The 25,097-nt window shown below is 36.4% G+C and overlaps 1 protein-coding gene across 6 annotated transcripts in view; it reads left to right on the top strand.

The window, feature by feature from the left end:
• The window catches only part of LOC306856668 (membrane-associated guanylate kinase, WW and PDZ domain-containing protein 1-like), a 157,575-nt gene that overhangs the window by 84,240 nt on the left and 48,238 nt on the right, over positions 1–25,097 (top strand). For all 6 annotated transcript variants that reach the window (XM_079396041.1, XM_079396043.1, XM_079396040.1 and 3 more), the window contains exon 3: positions 23,463–23,582. In XM_079396041.1, the coding sequence (XP_079252167.1) occupies positions 23,463–23,582 (120 nt within the window). The remainder of the gene's footprint in view (positions 1–23,462; positions 23,583–25,097) is intronic.

Raw genomic sequence — 25,097 nt, 5'->3', positions numbered from 1 at the left:
GAAGGCATGTGCGTTTAATATCAGATTTAATGGAGCAGTTGGTATCTTGCTGTCAATTACCTGGTAATTTTACATGACGTGATGCTGGTGAACATGACAGCAATGAGTCAAGATTGATCAGAGTTTGTGAATGTGAGGCTGGCTGTTTGGACGTGTGAGGGTCTGTTGGTGCTTATGCTCGAGGAATTTGAAAGGGTGCAGCTGTCTCTTTTGTGCAATGATGGCCCGAGCAGCTAGTTGCCTCACCAGGTGGCCAGTGGCTGGGAGTGTGTGTATAAAGATGTATGTGTGTGTGTGTGTTGTTGTGTATGTTTGTGTTGGGGGTATAATGGCTGGCTGGAGAAGAGTGACAATAACAGCATGTGACCCTGAGACAGGACTGCATGTCACTAATACAATTACAGATACAGAGGCAGATTCAGCTGTCATTAATGTATGTCTACCCTGACTAGAGTCAAAGTGGTGATTTATTTATTTCCCCACAGTTCTCTGGAATGCTTGATTTTGATTAATCAGTCGTGACCTTTGGGGTCAAATATTTTTTTGTTTTTTAGTGAAATATTATAGTTGAAGTTTATAGTTGAAGTGTGTATGTGTATGTATATGTATATATATATATATATATATATATATATATATATATATATATATATATATATATATATATATATATATATATATATATATACTTTAAGTAAAATGTTTAATTATTATTTGATCATTTACTTTAAATGTATAAAACATTTCTGTTCAGCCAAATTATTTATAAATTATGACTTATTACTTATTATAAAATATTATTTTCAAATTATTATTACTATTATTATTTATAATTGAACTTTTCTGTCCAGCCACATTACTTCATTCCTGGCAACTGTGATAAAACATGAAGAAATGTGTCTTGCAACCTTTCTTTATGAGAAAGCAGACACAAATGTTTTTCGTTGAGACAGATGGAAGCAAAATGACCTGCTAACTAATGTAAAATGTCCTGATGTAAGCTATGAAGCCAGATGTCCATTACACATGTCATTCTGCTTCTGTATCTCAGAGCGTTTGTCTGAATAATAAATTCTGTTTATCCCCATCCGTTTCTCTTCCAAACCTCAACTCTCGCAGCTAGAAACAGGTGCATATGAAATGTTTTGGTGGCCCTGAGTACATTTGTTTTCTCTGATTTGTTGTCCTGTGATGTAATAGTGAGGAACAAAAGGCTGTGCCCTTTGTTCATTCTTGTCTTTTCCTCATTTCGCACTGGAGATTTTCCAATCGCAGACACCATCAACATAACAGATGCCACTGTAACGGCGCTCCCTCCCTCAGTGTTTGCACATTTCCTTCTCAGTCCCTCTGTTCTCATCTTCATCTATCAGTCTATTTAAGCCTCCCTGTGGTTAGCCAGCCCCTGCTTGCCCTCTCTTGCTCCCCTCCTCTTTCCTGCATCCCCACACCCCCCTCCACACACCCCCTCTTCGGCTCTCTCGCTCCCTCCATCCCTCCATTTGTTTTTCTGCTCGGTAGCAGACAGCAGGATTGCAGCTGAAGACAGGTTGCTGCTGCGTTTTCTCACCAGAAAGAAAGAAAGGATTACCGTCCAGAGGCTACACCGTGGCGAGGCAAGTCCGTCTTGTTTTTCTGCACGCTTTCGGTCTCGATCTCCTGAGATACGGGCAACGGATTAGAGGGTTTTGTGGGTGATGTATGGGCTTAGTGCGTGCGGTGGATGCCTCATATATAGGCTAAAGGGTTGGATTGGGGGTGGGGTTGTTGTGGGGGTGGGGTCAGGGTTGTAGTGGGGTTGAGCCAGGGGAAAGAATCCGAAAAAAAGAGCAAAAACCCTTCAGTCGCATCTCGTTCACAGGGACAGATTGCTCCTGACTGAGGAACTTTCTCATCAGTATGATTTATTTTCAAGCCATTGTCTAGAGTCCCTTTGGAGCACGGACCTCACTTTTCCTTGGCGAGCGTGTGTGTGCATGTGTATGCATGTATATATGTGTGTGTGTGTGTGTGATGGAATGATGATGTGGCAGAGGGAGTACGGTGCACTGAAGGGCCATCACCCTTGATGTACTGAGCAACGATCAGCTCGCCGCCTGAACAAAAGCATCCAGCGTCGAAGCAGTGCAGTGAAATCCAATTTGTCACAGCCCTTCGTACCACAGTGCACGCAACGGATCCCTCATATGCCATCTCTGACAGGTTACGGCCCAGTCATGTGCTGTCTTATGATGTTAGACATCCCAAACATTGTTGCTAGGTAGATCTCTGCATCTGAGAGAATGTGTCTGTTCATTCTGTGACTCTAAGCTTTCGTTATTTCAACAACAAAGCAGGTGTTTTTGAGTCAAATATGCAAGAAAACAAATGCAGCTCCAAATTTTCATCTTCTTTTTAGCTAATTGTGTTAACGTAGTGTTCACAGCCACCCATGTCGGTGGGAGCTAATTAGCATTTAGCTTGTGTGCTACTCTGTCTGCCGACAAGCATCGCGCTTCAACCGCAGGCTTGGAGACGGTAGATCTGAAGAGCGCCTCGGTCGCAAGTCAGCTACGACTAGCAGACAGAAGAACGGTAATACCTGCAGGGAGCCAAGGGCTCTCAGTAGGGAGCACAAACATTCGGGTGAGTTTTGGCATTGACAGTCTACGTCTGGATGGTTTGCTTTTTGCGCTATGTCACATGGTTTAATCCAGGATGTGGTTTTTGCCATCCAAGGTCTGGTCCTCTCTGTTTGGGTTCGTCCTGTGTTCCAGGCTCCATTTTGATATGTCAGCTCAAGCTTGATATCACTGAGCAAGCATATGTGGGCGGCATACTGAGCAATTCAGCTATATGTTCAGAATCCGAATCCCATTCCACGTTTTCTTTGGCTAACACCTTGTTCGACATAGACGAGTCTTCAACTGTTCTTGGCCTGAAATGCCCATTCACTCACAGCACTTGACATTCTGAATTCAAAGGCATTTTGTGAATTCATTTGCAAGTCAAACGCGCACTCAGAATGTGTTGATCACCGTGAGAGTGGACTAACTAGAGACCAGTTTGAGGAACAAAATGAGAAGAATGCCTCTTCATATACCACTCCATTTTTGTTCTCCGTCAGAACAAGAAAGACCAGGACTAAGAATCTGCAGCAATTTGCCCTCTCCTTTTTTTTTTTTTTAGTTCTTCTGAATTAAAGGTTGGAATTACTCTAGGAAAAATAAATTATCTTCAGCCTTGTGTTCAATTGTCCTTCACCCACATAGAATGGCATCTACACATACTTTCCTTCCTTAACGCACTCATTATAAATCGACTCTTCCTAAACTAAAGGGAGAGTTCACCCAAAAATGTATGTTCTGTTATCATTTCCTCACCCTCAAGTCAATCCAAATCTGTACGACTTACTTTCTTCTGTGGAAAACAAAAGAAGTTATTTGGAGGAACGTTTAAGAGAAACAACTTTCAACTGCACTGACTTTCAATTTTCAACTGCACTGACTTCTACATGCATACTAAGGCCTTCACCTCCACCATTTTTCACACAAGAAAGCGATTCTGCTTTTCTTCAGTGGTTGAAAATGTGATGTTATGTAAAAGGTGAGCTTTAAATCCAAATCACAGCTCCACGGGGCTGAGAAGATGATTCACGCTGAGCTCCACCCAGAAATAGAAGCTCATAGACAGGCTTCAGACACAGTGTGTTTTTGTCATTACCTCTGGCCTATTTTCTCAGGGTTTCATCTGGAGATGCGTGTTTACGGGACTTGTTTTATGGATGAGGGAAGTAATTTCGCTGAGTGGCTATTAGTGGTCAAACGGCTGTTCAAAACCAGATTCTTTTAATTTAATTTCAAGTTCACACGCACATTTTAAGCTTTATGTTGAAAGATGCAGAACAATATGGGGATTTTATCCCAAAGTGATGATTAATATGACAACAAAAACATTTAAAAAGACAGTTCTCCCAAAATTAAAATGCTATGAAATAAAGCACCACATTACGTGATTTCTTCTATGGAACATTATATTTAAAGGTCACATGCACATTTTAAACTCAAATGAAAGATGTGGAACAATATGTGGATTTTATTCCAAGGTGATTCCAAAAAACCCAACAAAACGTTCCAAACCTGTATGACTGATTTTCTTCTGTGATTTGTAAAAAATATCAAGAAAAATTTATTTTTGTCCATACAAACATCATTGAGATCAAGTGTTGTTTTGGACCTTTGCAATTTTCATTGTACAGACAAAAATAGTTAAAACATTCTTAACATCTTATTTTGTTCCACAGAATAAAGTAAATCCCTTTAACTTCCATAATGAGACACTTTTCTGAATTCGATAATATTAGTGGGAAATCATGTAGGGTGGGAATTCATTTTGTCTTTTGAGTTTTCTTAGGATCATGGTTTATTATGTTTCTCTGTGCACATGGGGATAATTACATAATCAGAAAATACATTTTGGGGCATTATATATATATATATATATATATATATATATATATATATATATATATATATATATATATATATATATATATATATATATATATATATATATATATATATATAATATAAATATAAATTTTTTTTTTTTTTTTTTTTCACATTAACATCACTAACACTTATTCAGAAAATATAAATAATGTTTTAGTTTTGATCGTAAATTCTTTAAGCGCTTTGAGACCAAAGAATTAAGACTCACATTGGTCAGTACTTTGTCTTTTTTTTTGTGGAGGCTAAATAAAAAAAGGGAAAGGACTCTGTCCAAAATGTGGTCACACACAGAAGCGCTCTTCCCCCATCCATGCTGTATGCCCCAGTGGCCTGTTGGAGTTAAACAATGGTATTGTATGCATGCACATGGTTGGCCTGACCAGCCTGATTTTTATCTGCTAATTCTCATTCAATCCCATCCTAGCCCACCATTTGATTGCCTTAGTCACGTCGTATACAATGCTATACAAAGTATAGTATGTACGTGTGCGAGTGAGAGAGAGTGTGCAAATGTCTTGTTTGTAGGGGGAGCCATGTGTGTATCTGTCTGCAAGTGTGTGTTGGAGAAGGAGGGGGGATGTGGTAGAGCGAGAGAGAGAGAGAGAGGTGGGCGGGCGGAGGTGGATGAGTGTGAGCCTGAAGACGTTTAGCTCAGATGGTGTTTGCTGTGCGAGCCCCTTACATTGGCTGAGCTTCAGCGCTGGGCTGGACGACTGCTTTACAGAGAAAGAGATCGAGAGGAAGAGGAGGAGGAGGAGGGACGACAGACTGGGCAGCGCTAGCTGAGATACAAGTGTCTGATGCTCACCGGAACAGGATTCTGGGATTTTCTGCTCTTTTCCCATTGGATTTCATCTTGTTGTGCAAGATCTTGAGTGGATTGCATGCATTGGAGGTAGCAGCTGCGAGATTTTCCACTGAGGTAATTTGGCCATTTTTTTTCCCCCCAAATATCACCTGGACTCTTTAGCTTCCGGGGTCTGGGGGTGGGGGTGGGGAATGAGGTATGCAAAAAGAGTGAGAGAAAGCTGGGAGCAGGAACACGGGGAATGTAGCTGAGTATGTGACCGTCTTGAGGGATGTGAGAGGATGTGATTTGTTGAGGATGGCAAAATGGTGCACCAGAGATGCCGCGGTCTGCGTTAGCTGCTGGAGCGTGTGCGTATGTGCCCGTCTGCTTGAGTGAGTGGAGGTTGAATTAAGCTGTGGTCACTTGACGTGTTGGAGGCCATTACGTTTGGAGTTGAGCAGTGTTGCAGGCGTCTCTCTCTCCCAGCCCCCCTCCCATCCACACCAGCCCTATGTCTGTCTCTCCGCTGCAGCCGCTGTCTCCAGCCGTATCTGTGTATGAGAGGCTTTCTCGTGCTATTTTTCTCTCAGCCTTTCATGTAAGCTCAGAAAAGATGCTCATTTTGAAGAGTTCTCTGTATCTTAGTGGTCTTTATAGGTTAAATAGCTGCATTATATGGCTCCTATATGACAGGCTGGTGTTTTATGTAGATTATCTGATGAAGATTTGAGCCAAGTAAATCTGAAACAGGAATAGGCCTGCTGTGTGTGTTCGTATTGCATGGCGTTTCCCTTGTGAGCTCAGTTTTGGTGTATCAAATCAGCTCATCCATGCATTGATCGATATTTTCGGCAAAGCATTATTTGGCATGTCTTGATGCATTGACCAGTCGTTTTGGCACAGACGTCATTGGAATGAGTAGATTGGATTTGATGGAGCCTATTAATGCAGAAACCATGCTTTGTTTTGAAGTGGAGGTCTTTTTGGTAGGATATGCTTTTAGAAACCAACTCCATTTTGTTAATGGGAATATGTGCAGTGGAAATTGCTAGAATCGGGGATCTGTGTTGTGGATTAACCCTTTGCTGGGACAGATGGTTCTCTCTCCCACTGAGCCGGAAGGGCTGGTTGTCAACATCAACATGGGCGCACATCCCCGAGCCTTTCCCGATCATGAGTTTTCCCTTTCCCAGTGTCTCCCGGTTCCAGACAAGAGATGCCAAGTTTCTTCTCTCATGTCTCACTCTTCAACCTTCTGTTTTGCCTAGTGTAATTCATGCTGGCTCAAAATTGTTTACTAACATGCTGGCTAAACATACAAGAATTATTATTATTATTATTATTATTTTTAAATCCTCCAGCTTGTATTTGTAGAGATGACATGAACTGAACAGTGGTGCCTCATCGTAATATTGCTGATGCTGCCATTTACTTAAAGCCTTATGTTACAGCTATGATTGTTTAACTCTGGTTCATGTTGTGCCTAAGAACACTGCTTTACCATGGTAAAATTGCTGTAATGCAATGTTACTTGCACTTACTTATTGCTTTAAGTCATATTTGGATGTGCAGATATGCTAGTTAACCAATGATTGGTTGGTGTATGTATAATGTGAAATGTTATTAGCATTACAAGTGCAAACTATTGTGCCATTCAGTGTATTTTGATAAAGCTGTACTGATCTGTCAACAGTTTTTTGGCATCGGTCACACAGAAGAGAAAGTAGAGGCTCTCAAACGCCTCTGTTGTGACAAGACTGTCAATATCTTATATCCCTTTGAACTCTACTGACGTCACCTCCAGCCTGGACATGCCATTTATTGGCGCTTTGCGTTTTGATTAATGCTTCTGACAAAGTATAGGTGCTTACTTTTTTGTACTTCAAATATTATTTCTTCTAGTCCATGTCTGTCAGGATAGGCAACAGGTGGGGGGGGTGATCAGCTTGTTTAGTGTAATTTGATGGTGTTTGTTTCATTATTTTACAGAGAAACTCTAGCCATGAGGTGTTTGTAGCCCTGTTTGTGGTTTCAGTCTTAATGGAAACTGTGGCCTTGCAAAAATTCATGTAAACATGCTTTATGCGATGTGAATCCAGAGCCACATTTCACTCCAGTGAAAAACTGGTCTAGTAGTTCTGTCTGAACCACAGTTAAGTTAGAAAATGCTTACACATTAAGTACACATTATTTCTAATTCTACTTGTGCTTTGTATTACTCAGAATTGATTTTCTGGTTTATTTTGTATATGATTCTTTCAGAAAACAGATAAAAGTCTCTCTTCATCTGGAAAATGGGATCAGCTGAATCCATTAAATCATTTTTTTACATTTCCTTTTGAAACAGGACCTTGTGGTATCAAAGGGCACTTCCCTCTTAAAGCCATTATCTTTTAGTTTTCTTCGTCACATCTGTGAACAAGGAATTGCTTATTGTTAATTCTTATCAGAAGTAGGTGGTAAATGAAGAGGGACATTCTCATTTAATTGGACAAACATTTTATATAAAATTGTGAGTTCAAGAAGCATCATCAGCATTTTTAATCTGTTTCAAATTTTGTAGTAAATTTTCAATTTGTGCATCTGCTTAAAACACCAACTTTTATTAGTACACTAATATATGTACAGTGATTGAGATGGCACTTGTGAGTTTAAAGCTTTGCCACTCATTTGATTTGTTTCATCATTTTTCCAGTCATGTCAGTGCCTTTCATTTATAGATTATAGAGAGAAGCACATGCAGGAAAAAAGGAAAGATGACAAGAATGCAAAAAGAAGGACGTAGGAGAAGAATGAGCGAGAGAGAGAGCAGCCTGTATTACTCACTGGGTCAGGCTCATGAAAAATTTAATCAAGCCATGCAGATAACAGCTTCAGCTCAGAACAAACACATCTCAGCGTACAAGAGCATTTTTCAATTAGTTTTTATGTATTTAACTGGGAGGGCATCAGAAAATGCCTGAAATTGCTTCTGCGAGAAGAACGCTGAAGATTTAGCATCTCAAACTAACCCAGTTTTTGTTGTAAAAAATATTGTAATCATGCTTTTATTTCAAGCCAAAATCCACAGGCCCTTTATAACTTTGGAAATGCACAAACATCTGAATGCAGGTATAGTAATAGTCTTGACTATTATTAGAATGATGATGATAATGAGTCGTTTCCAAATGCGTTAACAACAGCCTACGCTACACCGCTAACTGAATCACGGCGGTGAGGCACAGAGTCATTTAAAGCGTTGCGTCTGATTGATTGCCTCTCCAGTTACTGCAGTATTGCTCTCCAGGAATGCAATACCTCCCGTTAAATGCCTCGATACGCTTTATAACTGGACAATATGTTGTATGTCCGATTTCACAATGCCAAGCAACTTGTGTTGTGGCTGTGAGAGGTGAAGCTGACCTACTATGAAAGAAAACAAAGAAGCTACAAAATTTCTTTGTGTCTGGATTGGGAAGGGAAAGGGTGCTAGTTTCACTGTGCTGCACACCTTTGCTTGACCTTTAAGGATTTGAATATGGATGCATGCTAATTTTGAAACTTATTATGTACAAGAGTCATCAGCCACTGCTGAATCATACAGGCTTACTATTTTTGTCCACTTTGGAACTGTGACCCTAAAGCCGACATCCAGCTTTATGATTCAAAGCTGCCTGCTTTTTAATTTGAGTGTGTTTATTTCATGGTGTTCATCACCAGTCATTTAGCATTGTGCCACTGTGTCTCTGCCACTGCCATTTGCCAATGTTTTGCTGAAGCTATTTCTTTTGCTCATACTTAGAGATTTGTAACCAGGAGGGTTTTGATTTGATATGTAACCTCTAACCCGTTTGTGCTATGGATGGGAAATATACATATATGTACAGTTGTGGTCAGAATTATTGAAACCCTTGGTAAATATGATCAAAGAAGACTGTGAAAATTAACCTGCTTTGTTAATCCTTTTGATCTTTTATTTAAAAAATTCACAAAAAGCTAACCTTTCATTGGATAATAAGAATTTAAAATGGGGGGAAATATCATTATGAAATAAATGTTTTTCTCTGATACACATTGGTCACAATTAACGACACCTTTTTATTCAATACTTTTTGAAACCTCCATTTGTCAGTTTAACAGCTCTAAATCTTCTCCTATAATGCCTGATGAGGTTAGAGAACACCTGACAAGAGATCAGAGACCATTCCTTCATCCAGAATCACTCCAGATCCTTTAGATTCACAGCTCCATGTTGGTGCTTCTTCTCTTCAGTTCACCTCACTCATTTTCTACAGAGTTCAGGTCAGAGGACTGGAATGGCCAGCAGAAGCTTGGTTGTGTGCTCAGTGACCCATTTTTGTGTTGTTTTTGAGGTTTGTGTTTGGATTATTGTACGGTTGGAAGATCCAAACATGGCCCATTATAAGATTTCTAATAGAATCAGTCACTTATTGATTTTTTATCTGTTGGTATTTGATAGAATCCATGATGCCATGTGTCTGAACAAGATGTCCAGGACCTCCAGCAGAAATATAGGTCCACAACATCACAAATACAGCAATATATTTCATTGTACACATGGGGTACTTTTTATCCCTGTGTTCACCAAACCATCTTGAGTGTTTGCTGCTAAAAAGCTCATTTTTTAGTTTCATCTGACCATAGAAGCCAGTCCCATTTGAAGTGCCAGTCCTGTCTGATAACTGAATATGCTGGAGATTGTTTTTGGATGAGTGAGGAGAATTTTTCTTGAAATCCTCCCAAACAACATGTGGTGATGTAGGGGCTGTTTGACAATTTTGTTTTAAGGTTTTCTGACCCCGAGACTCAACTATTTTCTGCAATTCTCCAGCTGTGGTCCTTGAAGAGTCTTTAGCCACTCAAACGCTCCTTCTCACCGTGCATTAGGACGATATAGACACACGTCCTCTTCCAGGCAGTTTCATTACATTTTCTGTTGATTGGAAATTCTTAATTATTGCCCTGATGGTGGAAATGGGGATTTTCACTGCTCTAGCTCTTTTCTTAAAGCCACTTCACTAATTTGTGAAGCTCAATTATCTTTTGCTGCACATCAGAAATATATTCTTTGTTTTTTCTCATTGTGATGGATGATTAAGGGAATTTGGGCTTTGTTTTCCCTCCTCTTTATATTTCTGTGAAACAGGAAGCCATGGCTGGATAATTTCATGTTCATAATCACCCTAGAGTGCTCAAAATTGTGAATATGAATGGGAGTATACTTCAGAGATATTTTACTCTTAAGAATTTCTAGGGGTGCAATAATTGTGTCCAACGTGTGTTTGAGAAAAACATTTATTTCATAATGATATTTCCCCCCATTTTAAATTCTTATTATCCAATGAAAGGTTAGCTTTTTGTGAATTTTTTAAATAAAAGATCAAAAGGATTAACAAAGCAGGTTAATTTTCACAGTCGTCTTTGATCATATTTACCAAGGGTTTCAATAATTCTGACCACAACTGTATATTGTAGGTTTCTCTTTCCTTTTGTTGACATTTCCTTTTGAAATAGTTGGGGCGGGAAATATCGAAGGGCTGTTCACCTTTTTAAAAAGTCAATATCCTTTAGTTTACTTCACAGTTGTGAACAATGATTTGTGAAGTGACATACTGCCAAGTATGGTGACCCATACTCGGAATTCGTGCTCTGCATTTAACCCATCCAACGTGCACACACACAGCAGTGAACACACACACACCGTGAACACACACCCCGAGCAGTGGGCAGCCATTTATGCTGTGGCGCCCGGGGAGCAGTTGGGGTTCGGTGCCTTGCTCAAGGGCACCTCAGTCGTGGTATTGAGGGTGGAGAGAGCGCTGGACATTCACTCCCCCCACCTACAATCCCTGCCGGCCGGAGACTCGAACCCGCAACCTTAGGATCACGAGTCCGACTCTCTAACCATTAGGCCACGACTTTCCCTTGATTTGTGTATAAAATTGTTTACTAACTAATAGATAATCTATCTGTCTGTCTGTCTGTCTGTCTGTCTGTCTGTCTGTCTGTCTGTCTATCTATCTTAATTGTTTAGTCATATATTGACTTATGTATATATTCAGATTTACTTCTATATTCACAATTTACATTTGTATATTCAGGCTTAGAACTATATATTCAGATTTACATTTATATATTCAGACTTTTTCCAAGCAGATTAAGATGACTTACAATGGTTTAAATTAATAAATTAGTATTAATTTGTCAAAATGTACCTTGGTTAAAAATGAAAATACTGAAAATGCATAAAAAACTTGATGTGAACTGAAATGTAACCCCCCCCCCCCCTCAATAACTATTGTTTTTGTTGAAGAACATAGTCCTTGAAACTTTTGGAATTTCAAAATAAATCCGGGTTAATGCCAGAACATACAGAAAAGAGAATATTCAAAAAGAGAAACTGAAAGTAGCAATGCCCAACATAAACAAAGTAGTGCTTTCTTACCATTTTGAATGGGATTCATGTTGATCTTTGTCTTTATTCCAGACACACATTTAAATGTTCAGGTAAGTAGGGTTGCCACCTTTAGCGAGGCAAAATGAGGGACACCCATTCACAACCCAACCCCACAAAAACACTCAAAATGCCAAACTGCATATAACACATATAATTATTTATTATTTATATATTTAATATAAATGATAAATAAATAGGTCTAACATTAATTATAATCTATTAATTCATCTGTCTAATAATGTCTAAAAATTAGTGCTGTCAAACGATTAATCGCATCCAAATTAAACGTTTTTGTGTGTGTACTGTGTATATTTATTATGGATATGTAAAGATACGTTTGTGTGCGTGTGTTTCTATTTATATATACATAATACATATGCACAGTGCACACATTTATTATGTGAACAAAAACTTTTAATTTGGATGCGATTAATCACGATTAATCATTTGACAGCATTACTAAAAATATCAGAGCTTGGTAGATATAATTATTATAATCTGTTATATTAACAGACTGTCCAAATTTTAATAAAATGATAGGCATATACCTTTAGAAGCAGAGATGCGTCTGTCACTTTAAATGTATGGTTCAGCCAAAAATGAAAATTCTGTCATAATTTACCCAGGTTTTCTAAACCTGCATAAAGTTTTTTCATCTGTTGAACACAAAAGAAGATAATTTGAAGAATGTGGGTGACGAAACAGCTTCAGGTCTTCAGTAACTCCAGAGTAGAGAAACAACACTATTTTATGTTCAACAGAAGGAAGAAATTATTAAAGGTTTAGAACAACTTGTGGGTGTGTAAACAATGAACTATCCCTTTAAGTAAGCAACTGAAATGCTTCTCTTCAAACTGCGCGTTCATCACTGGACAGACCCATTGATAACTTTTCCGTTCAGCCCTACATCTGGAGAGCCTTGTGGTCAAAGGGCAGATGTGAACTCTAGATGTTTTAAACTGTGCAGGTTTACCGTATGCTGCGGTTGCGTGAAAGGGTCTGAATAAAGGCATAAAAAAGCCCATAAATCTTAAAAACAAAAAACACTCTGAACACCTTGGCAACCATGATAGAGGTAGTGAATTTTGCATAGGCAAATACTTTTTTGACAGGAAAAAAGAAAAAAAAAAAAGATTTTTAAAAGGGCAGTGTGTTTCACTGTTTTTTTGGTGACAACTTTCCTAGGCATGTGAGTCAATGAAGTTTGATGCTTAGGAGATGCTCAGAGGAATTTGAAGCTTGATGGAGCAGAACTCTGCAGGGTCTTCTCCTGACTTCAAAATAGCAACTCTGAGACTGTGCTTGTGAATTGGTCTTACCAAACAATGCTTTAGAGAACCAAAATCACCTTCAGTACTCACCTTCATGTTGTTCCAAACCTGTATGAAGTCCTGTGATGTTTTCGAATATAGATCATATCAGAAACCTGAACTAGGGACTTCAGGAACACAATGCTGGGTATTGCAGTGCTCATGGAACCTCTGCTGCTAAAATAAACAGATTTAGCAGACATGGCTATTTTTAGAGCTTGTTTGTGTGCTGGATGTGCACATGGTATTGTTGTTTTTCTGATGTATTTTAGAATGTGTGGTGTTAAATATGTCTGCCTTTGGTGCTTTCTGGTTCCTTGCTGGCTTAGCACTTCACAATGCAGCTATTTTTTACCCACTGCATGCATTTATGTCATACGCAAAGATGTGTAGAGAGATCAGGCTCCATTTTGTGGAAAAAAAAAGATAGACCTGGCATAGAAATGTTGAATTGTAATTACCTTTTTCAGCAAACTACCACATCCTGGAATTAATTCTATTCTTGTTTATTCCTTTTGGGGTATAGAAATCTTGAAACGTTGTGTCATTTGAGACACTTGATGAGAAATGCCTTAAAATAGGGGCCGGTCTTTCATTAAGAATGAACGAGCCTCTGTTTTTGCTGCCAAATCACTGCACTCATTCCAATTCCGTTCACAGCTCAGAGATTTTGTCCTTAACTACATGTTCACTTAAAGGATTAAATCACCCCCAAAATTAAAATTCTGTCATGATTTACTCATCCCTATGTCGTTCCAAATCCATATGACTTTGGTTCTTCCATGGAATACTTAATATGTAATTTTAACGAATGTGCTTGTCTTCTAAGTCTTCTAATATCATATGACAGTCCAAACAAGATTTTCAATGACTCATTTTGGTGTGTTAAGTGAAACATTTTATCCATTTTGCACAAACAGTCTGAATGATTTGTTCACAAAACAGACTGAACCAGACTGTTCAACTCACTGAGTGATCTGGTGATAGATTTTGGTCAGTTTGTCACACATATCATGTGATCATTGTTATTGTCCTTTTTGTAGCTGAAATGATCCAGTCCCAGTCTGCTGTAACTAGGAATGCATGATAGATCAGAACCATATGGATTATCTGCGCATATATATATATATATATATATATATGTATGTGTGTGTATATGTATATATATGTGTGTGTGTGTGTGTGTGTGTATATATATATATATATATATATATATATATATATATATATATATATATATATATATATATATATATATATATATATATATATATATATATATATATATATATATATATATATATAAATAAAATGCAATACACACACACAAATAAATTGTATTATTATAATTTAATAACACTGATTATCTTGAACTGTACATTCATACTGTACATTTATTATGCTGTGATGCATAAATTCACTGTATAGCATTTAAAACCATTGATTTAATTTATTTCGACACAATAGTATAGAATTTTAATATTGAGTGAATTTGAATGTAGGTACATTCCTAAATGTATTTGCAAAGCATTTTTGTGTTCCATAGTAGGGACAAAAGTCGTTTGGGTTTGAAATTACATGAGTAAATGATGACATTTAAATTTCTGATTGAACTACTATTCTGATATACATATTAAAATTAGGGAAGCTACCTCTCCTTTAAATCCCCATGCAGGAAGCAGTATTTATCCAGATTTCCTTCTGTAGAGAGGACAGAGTGATGCTAGCTCACAGGTGAGAGGAAGAAATGCCATTCAACATGACAGACAGATCCAGAATCTGTCATAAACTGAATCAACAGCTCAGCCAGGTTTAAGCTACATGTAGTCTAAAGGGGATTACTGACTGACAGTCTGATCCAGAATCAGACTGCATGTCAACATCTCAGCCAGGCCTGCCAGACCTTGACTACACCTATAGGTCAAGAAGAGACTGGCATTTTTTTCACTGAAAACATTAACATTTATCATACCACAGCGAAAGGGATGTCGTGCGTTTTATCTGCACCTTTGATGCATTGTATATTTTCGCTGAAGTACACTTAAAATGTTAGCCCAGGTTTTTGTCTGAATTTTATTTTACAAAACCATTTTACACCCTCTCTGTGACCTTTAGAATTAAACGGGTTGTTTTAAGTAACTCTACCTTTATGTAAGGCATCTAAATGTAAATGACCTTTGTTATGATTGGCTAACTTCTTTTCATATGAAAACTACTGATGTAGTTCACACTGTCATTCATCAATACAGGGTGTGTTGTTGAATACTGAATAGCTGTTGATGTGTTAATGTGGGCGGTAATATGTTAATGCCCTCATAGTTGTTACATCAAAACTGTGACGATTACAGAATGACCTGTTTTTGCTACTTAGTTTCCATAAATGGTCTTTGTGTTGTGCAACTTTCTAGTCTATCTTTATATCAAAAGAGCAGGGAAAATCCTGTTTTCTGTGAAGTTACCCTTTTGAAGATGGTTTACAATCCACCTCTCTGAGGAAAGCATGTGAAAAATTTCATATATGATGGATCTTTAAGACTTTTTGTAATTCACAGTTCTGAGTTTATAACTCTCAATCCTAAATTTGTATCTCATTGAGTTCATGTCTCACTATTTTGAATTATGAGTCAGAATTTTTACTTTTTTTTTTTTTTTTTACACTCCGAGATGGAAGATGACTTCCATTTAAAAGCACTGTCCACATTACGAATGATATACCAATATAGTTTGAAGTTATATTTGATTGTGTGTGTGAGTTTGCGTATGTGTGGATGTGTTGCATGTACCCAGGCTGCACTGTGGGAACTCCTGATGCTGATTCATTGTGAAGCACTGCTGTTCTTTCCTGGAGAGAGAAAGTCTCCAGCCGCACATACAGATATACTTCACTGCTTGGAAATACAGCGAGCAGCCAATGTGGCACCAGGTACAGCCTGTGACGCATGTATGTCAGTGAAGGGGTTATCATTTAGCAGAGGGTTGTAAACCCCCATTAGGTAATTGTTTCTCTTTTGTGCCCTGGATCACGCCATTTGGTGACCGTAACCCCTTCTGTTCGCAATCGCTGACCCACAACTGATGAGTGTGTATAGGCCGGGATCGAACAGCTGCAGATTTTGATGCTTGTTGTCACTGCTCCTCACCTTTAGTCCATTTAGCACTTGGGCAACTGGTGAGCTTTCAGTGTTCTAGCATAAGTATATTAACTGCAGAATCAAAACCGATTATGTTGACTTCTTTGTTTAAAAATGTCTGTAAAGAGAAGTGTACTGTATTCTGGAGCGTAATCTACTCTTGCTAAACACAGTGTGCTTATGTCACATGTACACCCAGGGATAATTATGGGCATTCAGAATTGAACGGTCATGGGAAAGCTGTAAATGCCAAGAAATTTTACATTGTGGTTTTCAACTCATGGAACTGAATAGGCTATAAAGTGTAGGGAAAGTCATGGACATTTCTGAAAAACTATTTTGCAAAAGTTTCTGTTACAAATAATCATTGTTCTTTTGACCTTTCTGTTCATTCAAGAATCCTGAAAAAGAAAATTATGATTTCTACAACAGTAGATTTTTATTTTTCCAATAAATTTGTCAGTTTTATTAGAATGATTCATTAGCATATCGATCCGTATAAAAAGTCCTTATCTAGTTTTCACAAATGACTGAAAAAGTCATGGAACTTTGGTACCAAACAGAATGTCAAAAAAAGGGGAAATTAAAGAAAATAATTTGAAGTGTTTTCTTCACACTGTGGAAGTCAATGATATTTTTGGTTACCAAAACTCTTCAAAACATCTTCTTAAAAAAAAATGTAATTTGCTAAAATACATTAGTGACTCAAAGTTCATACATAACAATAAAAGCTATTTAGCAAATGCAAGCCTATTGCATAACTGATATAAAAGTTAATACAGGTGCTTGCCTTCACAATGTTTATTTTTGAGGCTGTTGTTTTACACACGATTTTCACTGTTGCATAGTGTGTGATATGAAATGGTTTGATCCCCTCAGAAATGATAGATGAGGCTTTCAGGGATTGTATCCTTCAAGGGTTGTCCCTAGCAACAAGAAAATATATCATCATGTGACAGCCATGCTATTTATATATTTGTGCATATATATTTGTACTTGCAGTAGTGACATTAGTTCACATTTGTGCATGTTGTGTAAAGTGTATACTATAAATGTACCTAAGTGCTTTGTTTTCTATTTATTGTTCATAGAAGCAGAGCTGGGGTGCATTATTGCATGATTCAGTTAGTGAGGTGAAGGTGAAAAATATACCACTGATACTGTCATTGAGTCATAACATAAAGGAGATATGTAATGCTTCTTGAGCATCTAAAGCTATAAGTAAGCCATTTGTTGGTTGTATTCTTCAAAAATTAGATTCACATCTCTTTGTTGCTTTCAAAACATTTCTCTTTTGTTTGAGCAAACGAGTTATCAACTTCTGGCTTGACCAATAGCGTCTTCTGTTTGTCTGTGGACGTCAAGGGACTATATTGTATTGTTTTTTCCAAGAAATATAGAGCAATTTGGCCCAAGTTGAGGGTATATGTTAAGATATTTTGAAATTTTCATCATTAAGGTAATTGCACACGGAGTCTGAGATTTTCTCACATTAAAAAATAAATACGAACTCACGTTGTGTCAATCACGTTTACACACTGCCTCCGAAACTTTCGTCCGTCATAAAAAAAATTCGGATCAGGTTTGATTTTCTACATTTTTGCATCCGTAGCATGCATTTTGATAGGAAAGGATGAGGAATAAGAAAAAACTGAAAAATGCACGTGAAAATTTCGGACTATTCGGAAAATTTAGTGTGCAGTGACCTTTAGACTTATTAGATCAATGCTAGCATTAACATATACAGTACACTACCACTCAAAAGTTTGCATCAGTCGGTATTTTTTTAAATGTTTTTGAAGTCTCTTATATTCAAGGCTGTATTTATTTGATCAAAAGTAAAAACTCCAATATTGTGAAATATTTTTACATTTAAGCTATCTGTTTTATATTTGAATATATTTTAAAATGTAGTTTATTCCTGTTATACAAAGCTGAATTTTCATCAGCCATTGCTCCAGTCTTCAAAGTCACATGGTCCTCCAGAAATCATTCCTATATGCTGATTTGCTGCTGAAGACGTTTTTCTTCTTATTATCAATATTGAAAACAGTTGTGCTGCTTAATATTGTTGTAGAAATCATAATACATTTTTCAGGATTCTTTGATTTAATAAAGTTCAAAAGAAAAATATTTTGTAAAATTATATGTATTTACTGTCTCTTTTGATAAATTTGAATGCATTCTTGCTGAGTAAAAGTATATATTTTTAAAACAATCTTACTGAACCCAAATTTTTAGTACAGTAATGTTTTCTCAGAATTGTTGTGCTCCTATAAAATGGAACACATTTCTATGGAACACATAACAAACACACTTCTCAGTGTTCAGAACAGAAATGGAACACATTTCTCAGACGTTTATATCCAAATGTAACAGCTAAAAAAGACCTGAGTCCTATTAAAAGTGACACACAAACTTTGCATAGCATCCATTTTGGGGCTTGTGTTGTACACTAGTCACTATCGAGAGGGACTGTAAACCAAAGAGAATATTACATTGTGAGGTTGTTGAGAACTGAGTTATCATCACATCTTTGATTTATCACCAGTGTCACTAAGATGGCAGCCAAAGAGCATCTTCCACGATGGGGTGCTATTTATATCAGCTATTCATCAGCTCCATCAAGTGATGGGGAGATACAGCACGCAGCGGGATGAGCGTGTGAAACATGCGGTGACTGCCAGGCCACCGTCTTAACCTTCAGCATCACAAATAGCTGCAGGGACCCCAGTGTCCAAGTGCAAATAAATACGGTTGTGTTGATAAGACAGGATTTATGACAGCTGAGATATTGATTACGGGTACAACGCAAGGGGCAACTGCACTTCACATCTGTATGAGTGTTGCGTGCGTGGATGATGTCATGATTGATCATGGTGTCTAATAAACATGCTCTTGGGTTATCAGAGTCCATTTAAATAGAATGTGTGGAGAAAGAAAGGAAAAGAAAGAAATTCAAATTCAAATTCAAATTCAAATTCAAATTCTTAAAGAAATACTTATAGCCTTGATTCCTGGGATTAGGGTCACGCTTTTTTTTTTTTTTTTTTTTTTTTGTACTGCCTATTAATTTATTACAAATATATGTTGAATAAATCTATTGCTATATGCGATACATGTGTACACACACACACACACACGACCATGGACCACAAAACCAGTCTTAAGTCACTGGGATATATTTGTAGCAATAGCCAAAAATACTTTGTATGGGTCAAAATTATAGATTTTTCTTTTATGCCAAAAATCATTAGGATATTAAGTCGAGATCATGTTCCATGAAGATGTTTTGTAAATTTCTTACCGTAAATATATCAAAACTTAATTTCTGATTAGCAATATGCACTGCTAAGATCTTAATTTGGACAACTTTAAAGGCGATTTTCTCAATATTTAGATTTCTTTGCACCCTCAGATTACAGATTTTCAAATAGTTGTATCTCGGACAAATATTGTCTGATCCTAACAAACCATACATCAATGGAAAGCTTTCAGATGATGTATAAATCTCAATTATGAAAAATTGACACTTAGGGCTGGTTTTGTGGCCCACAGTGTATGTATATATATATATATATATATGTATATATGTATGTATATATATGTATATGTGTGTGTGTGTGTGTGTGTGTGTATGTGCGTGTATACGAGATATGTATACGTATGTGATAAGGGTACAGTAAACCAGTGTTGCGGTTTTCCCGCACAATTGGGCTATTTTGAAAATACAGTCGCGGGAAAAATTACAGAGCCGAGGGTTGCGAATTTTTTATTTTTTTATTTTTTTGTGCTACTTTTATAATGTACCGCGGCCACCCAACGTGTATATACACGTGATCGCAAAAGGAAGTTATTACAAACACTCGATGATGGTTTAAAGTGAGTTCTGAGTAAAAGTGTATTATTAATCTCATAATTTGTCTTCTGTGGCATTATGCTAATGTTAGCTCTAATGCACCTGCAGAACAGGTCCAATTCTTCTTCATAATGCATTTGATCATAATACTTCATGTAAGGTCGCAAGAAATTATATTGTTGTATTTATTTAGAAATACTTTTGATAATAGTTGGGTAAATGTATACTGGGATTGAAGCGATGTGGCTTGGTAAACATTTTATTGCCAGAATAAAGACTGATAATGGCTGAAAAAAAGGAAAAAGAATAAGGATTATGTCTCATACCTAGCGGAGGTGTGAAAGGTTCTGTTTCCTTTTACTAGTTTGTCATGCATTTCTTTATTTCAACAGATTTACAGGTAAATCCTAGTATTTTAAATTTGCGATTAATCATGATTAATCACAGTCCAGGACTGTGATTAACGCGATACATTTAAATCATTTTAATCAATTTAATCTCTCTCTCTCTCTCTCTCTCTCTCTCTCTCTCTCTCTCTCTCTCTCTCTCTCTCTCTCTCTCTCTCTCTCTCTCTCTCTCTATATATATATATATATATATATATATATATATATATATATATATATATATATATATATATATATATATATATATATATATATATATATATATATATATATATATATATATATATGTATGTATGTGTATATATATATATATATGTATGTATATGTGTATGTACATTATGTGTGTGTATGTATGTATGTATGTATATCCAGTGGTGGAAATGGACGATATTTACTGGGGGGACTCTAACTTGGAGGGGGGGGGGGGGGGGATTATCACTGTTATCATCATTAACAATGATAATTTTAGATTACCTTTCGGATGTATTTTATCATAAAAACATTTATAATCTATGAAAACATTTATTAAGAACTTATGTCATATTTTCTATAAACCTTCTTGTACATTAAGACAGGCACCTGCAATTCTGCCCAAATTAAAGATGCGTTGTGTTTGAATTTGTGCATCTTATAATATAATTATTATTAATGACCTCTTGTGTTTAATAAAAAACAAACACTAGTGCTTCTACTTAAAAAAATAAATAAAGAAATTAGGAACACCTTCTGATCAATGACAGAAATTAAACTTACTATTATAAGATGATGTTTGACTCCTTAAAGTATTTTTTTAACCTTTGTAATGCCATTTTTATCTTTATTAAATGTATGTCATATGTTGTGCCAAAATTAGATTTATTAACTTTTTGTAAAAAATAAATAAATCAATTATTAAACAATAAATTCATTTAAAATAATAAGATACAATCAGGAAGACCTGAAATCAGCAACAATTAATCTTTGCACGGAGCAGAAGAGCACAAATGTGGAATATTTACAGACTTTTTAACAAGACTCAGAGGTGGCATTAATACATTTAATAAAAACAATGTTATGAGATTGAATACAGAAACATTAAACAATTAAAATGTATACTTTAAAAATGAAACTCCCAGTAGGTGGCAGCAAGTCACTGTCTGTCACTGAATCATTCATCTAATCGATTCGTTCAAACGGCTGATTCATTAAGGAATGAAGCAAGTGACTCTCTTTATGAATGGATCATAGAATCATCGACTCACTAGATTTGTTCAAAAACAAAGATTCATTCATAATTGAAACAGCGCTGTTTGCTTGGAGATGCGCAGCGGCTCAGCTGTGACTTTATTTCATCAACAAAATAGTTCTCAACAGATCAGACAAGTGTTCCTAAAATGTAAGTCGCTTTATATTAACTTTTGAATAAAATCAATAATGTGTAAATCTGTTGTATTAATTAAATTTCACATTTGCAAACTCTTTATAATCATTAAGTTCATGGCGATCTCACAAACTTCTATTTTAGTGAATGAAGCTCTACACCGCAAACTGAATCTATTATTTCTACACTTTGTTACAATGAATGACAAACTGCAGTCTGCTGTCAGGATCTGTGCTGTGAGGAGCAGCATGTGCAGCAATAGAGAAGCATTTCCATTGGCTGCAGTCTGCTCTTGATGGCCAATCAAAGACGGCATTGCCCAGCAAACCATAGACACAAATATCCCGCCAGTTTAGTCTGCACTGCACTACGGTTTATGCAGAACTGGGATCGCTTTTGTAGTCTTTTGAATGGATATAATATAGAAATCATTTTAATTTTCAAATAAATCTAACCAGTTGGAAATGAAACGCCGTCCCCCCTCGAAATTCACTCCCCGGACTCCGTCCCCCCGCTCCCCCCCCCCCCCCCCCCCCCCATTTCCAGCCCTGTATATCAGAATCAGAATTAGCTTTATTGCCAGGTATGTTTGCACATACAAGGAATTTGTTTTGGTGACAGTAGCTCCACAGTGTGACAGAATGACAGCAACAGGACAGGACGCAGATAGTAAAAAATTTAAAATAAAATAATGTACAAATATACAAAAATGGACAATGTGCCAAATAGCACAAACACAATATACAAAATAGACAATTCACTATGTACAGGTATGTCAGGTGCAAATTTGAAATGTAATAAGTGTGTGTAAAATAAAAATAAAAAGTACGATACTGTTGTGCGTTTCATGTTTTTTGTTAAGAGTTCAAGTGTTCATGAGATGGACTGCCTGAGGGAAGAAACTGTTCCTATGTCTGGTATATGTATGTGTGTGTGTGTGTGTGTGTGTGTGTGTGTGTGTGTGTGTGTGTGTGTATTCAAGGGTATGGAAAATGTTATTACTTTTTATTTGCTGATTACACCATGACATTTTTAGAGTCATTAAATTGAACCATTTTTTGAAGTATAGTAGAAATGCTTTTAAACCAAATGAAACCTACATGAATACAAAAACGGTATATTTTGAAGATCTTGGCACGTTTCAAAGTTTAAAACCGTTAAGTGTGTGGTTGGTTGACTGGTCATTAGCTGGTCTTTTACCATTGTATTTTGAACCCTATTTACCTCCGTATTTAGTACTGACCATTTGTGATGGGATCGCCTGAGTTGGATTTTAATATAAGGTCTAAATGGGGTGTAAGGGAATGTGACAGAGGAGGCAGAGCGGCCGTATGGACTCTTTGATCCCTAAAGCTGCTTTAATCTAATATGTAGTTAGAGCAATACAGTGGGGGTTGGATCCACACTTTGCTCTCCTGCAACCAGTTATCATCAAGGTGTTACAACATATTCACTTTTAGCTGTGCAAATCTCTCTCACGCTGATTTCACACCCAGCGTTTAGCTTCCAGGAGCTTGTAGACTGTAGCATGTGGTTGTTGTTGGCCCTGATGTAGGTGATAATCATAGACATTGTGTATATGTGGTTTTAAGCATAAATTAGCAGTTTCATGTTGTCAGTATCTTATGGGATCTTTCTCCTTTTTTTGCTGGTCACAGGTACGACCCGCCCCCCTCGTGACGGAGAGGTGCCAGGAGTAGATTATAATTTCTTGTCAGTGGACGAGTTTCTGAAGCTTGAACAGAGTGGGACACTGTTGGAGATCGGATCTTACGAAGGTAAACTGCAATCTATAGAGTTTAAACACACGTTTTTGATTGGCCATTATATTTTACAATGTTACTTTTTTAATAATTGTCAGAATGAAAAAATTTTAAATAAATGTTTTTAATTAAACAGTGGTTTACTGAAGAAATAGCTAAATTCAATTATAATTACAATTTTCTTTAAATTTTTTTAAAATAAATCTACCTCAGCATATGCTCTAGGGAGCCCTTTTACATTACTATAAGGTTGCCACTAACAACAGGGCCCAAACTTTAATTTAATTTCTCATTATTATTTTTTTTAATATAATAATCAACACTCAACAAAAAAAAATGCAAACATGTAAATTGCACATAATGCCGTTTTTAAATTAATTTATTATTATTATAATTATAAAATTTCTATTTGTTGTTGAAATATATTCATTTAGACAGTGGCTGTCATAACTTGTTTCACAACAGATTTATTTAAACATAAATTAAATAGCCTAATTAAGGCATCACTATAGTGATGTTATAAGAGGTAAAGTTAAATATAATGAGTATATAGCTAAATATTTCACGAAATTCTCTTCTATAGTTTTTCTCTGGTAAATAACGAGCTGTGGACACTAATGACTTGCCTAAGGTGAATGTAGTGCTACGTGACATTTAGTTTACAAGCTGTTTTATCGACATCTTTCCACAGTTGAAAATTGATTGAGCGATTGCATGAGATGTTCATTCATGTTTATTTTGTGTTAAAACTATTAGTAAAGAGGAGTGATGATCATTCGCGCATCAAGACGCCATTTAATGTTTGAATTTCCTGATAAAATGGACATAATTTAAAAGATGGGACTTTATTTCTTATCAAAAGTAACAATATATAAAACTGGAAGTTTCCAATGACGTTCCACTAGTGCAGTGGTTAAAATGCTGTATTTGTTTGGAACAAATGTGGTCAATCATCATTTATTTCAACATTTTTAATCCCATATTTTCAGATTATCAATGTCATAAATTTACTTATTTACACTGACCAAAATTATAAACACAACACTTTTGTAAAAATATTAGATAATATTAATAAAGAGATTCGTTTTGACGAAACACAACAGCAGGATGGAGTAAAAGTAAAGATGTCAAGATTTTAACTGTTGACAAAAGTGTGATTTGTTAGGTATCTGATGATTAAACACTCATTTTAATGCTTTTTTTATGTGATTTTTTTTAATCAATTATAATAAAAATATTAGATGATAAATAAAAGTTTAACTAATAAAAAGTTTAGTTCTAAGAAAGTTTTAGAAATGTAAAATAAAATGTTACAATCGAATATATATAAGAATTAAGGTTATACACTATTTCTAGATCAGGTCACTTATTTACACTGACCAAAATTATAAACGCAACACTTTTGTTTTTGCGCCCATTTTTCATGAGCTGAACTCAAAGATCTAAGACTTTTTCTATGTACACAAAAGGCCTATTTCTCTCAAATATTGTTAACAAATCTGTCTAAATCTGTGTTAGTGAGCACTTCTC

Source organism: Barbus barbus, assembly GCF_936440315.1.
Source record: "Barbus barbus genome assembly, chromosome: 37".
NCBI classification, from domain to species: Eukaryota; Metazoa; Chordata; class Actinopteri; order Cypriniformes; family Cyprinidae; genus Barbus; species Barbus barbus.
This window is presented reverse-complemented; position numbering and strand designations above follow the sequence as displayed.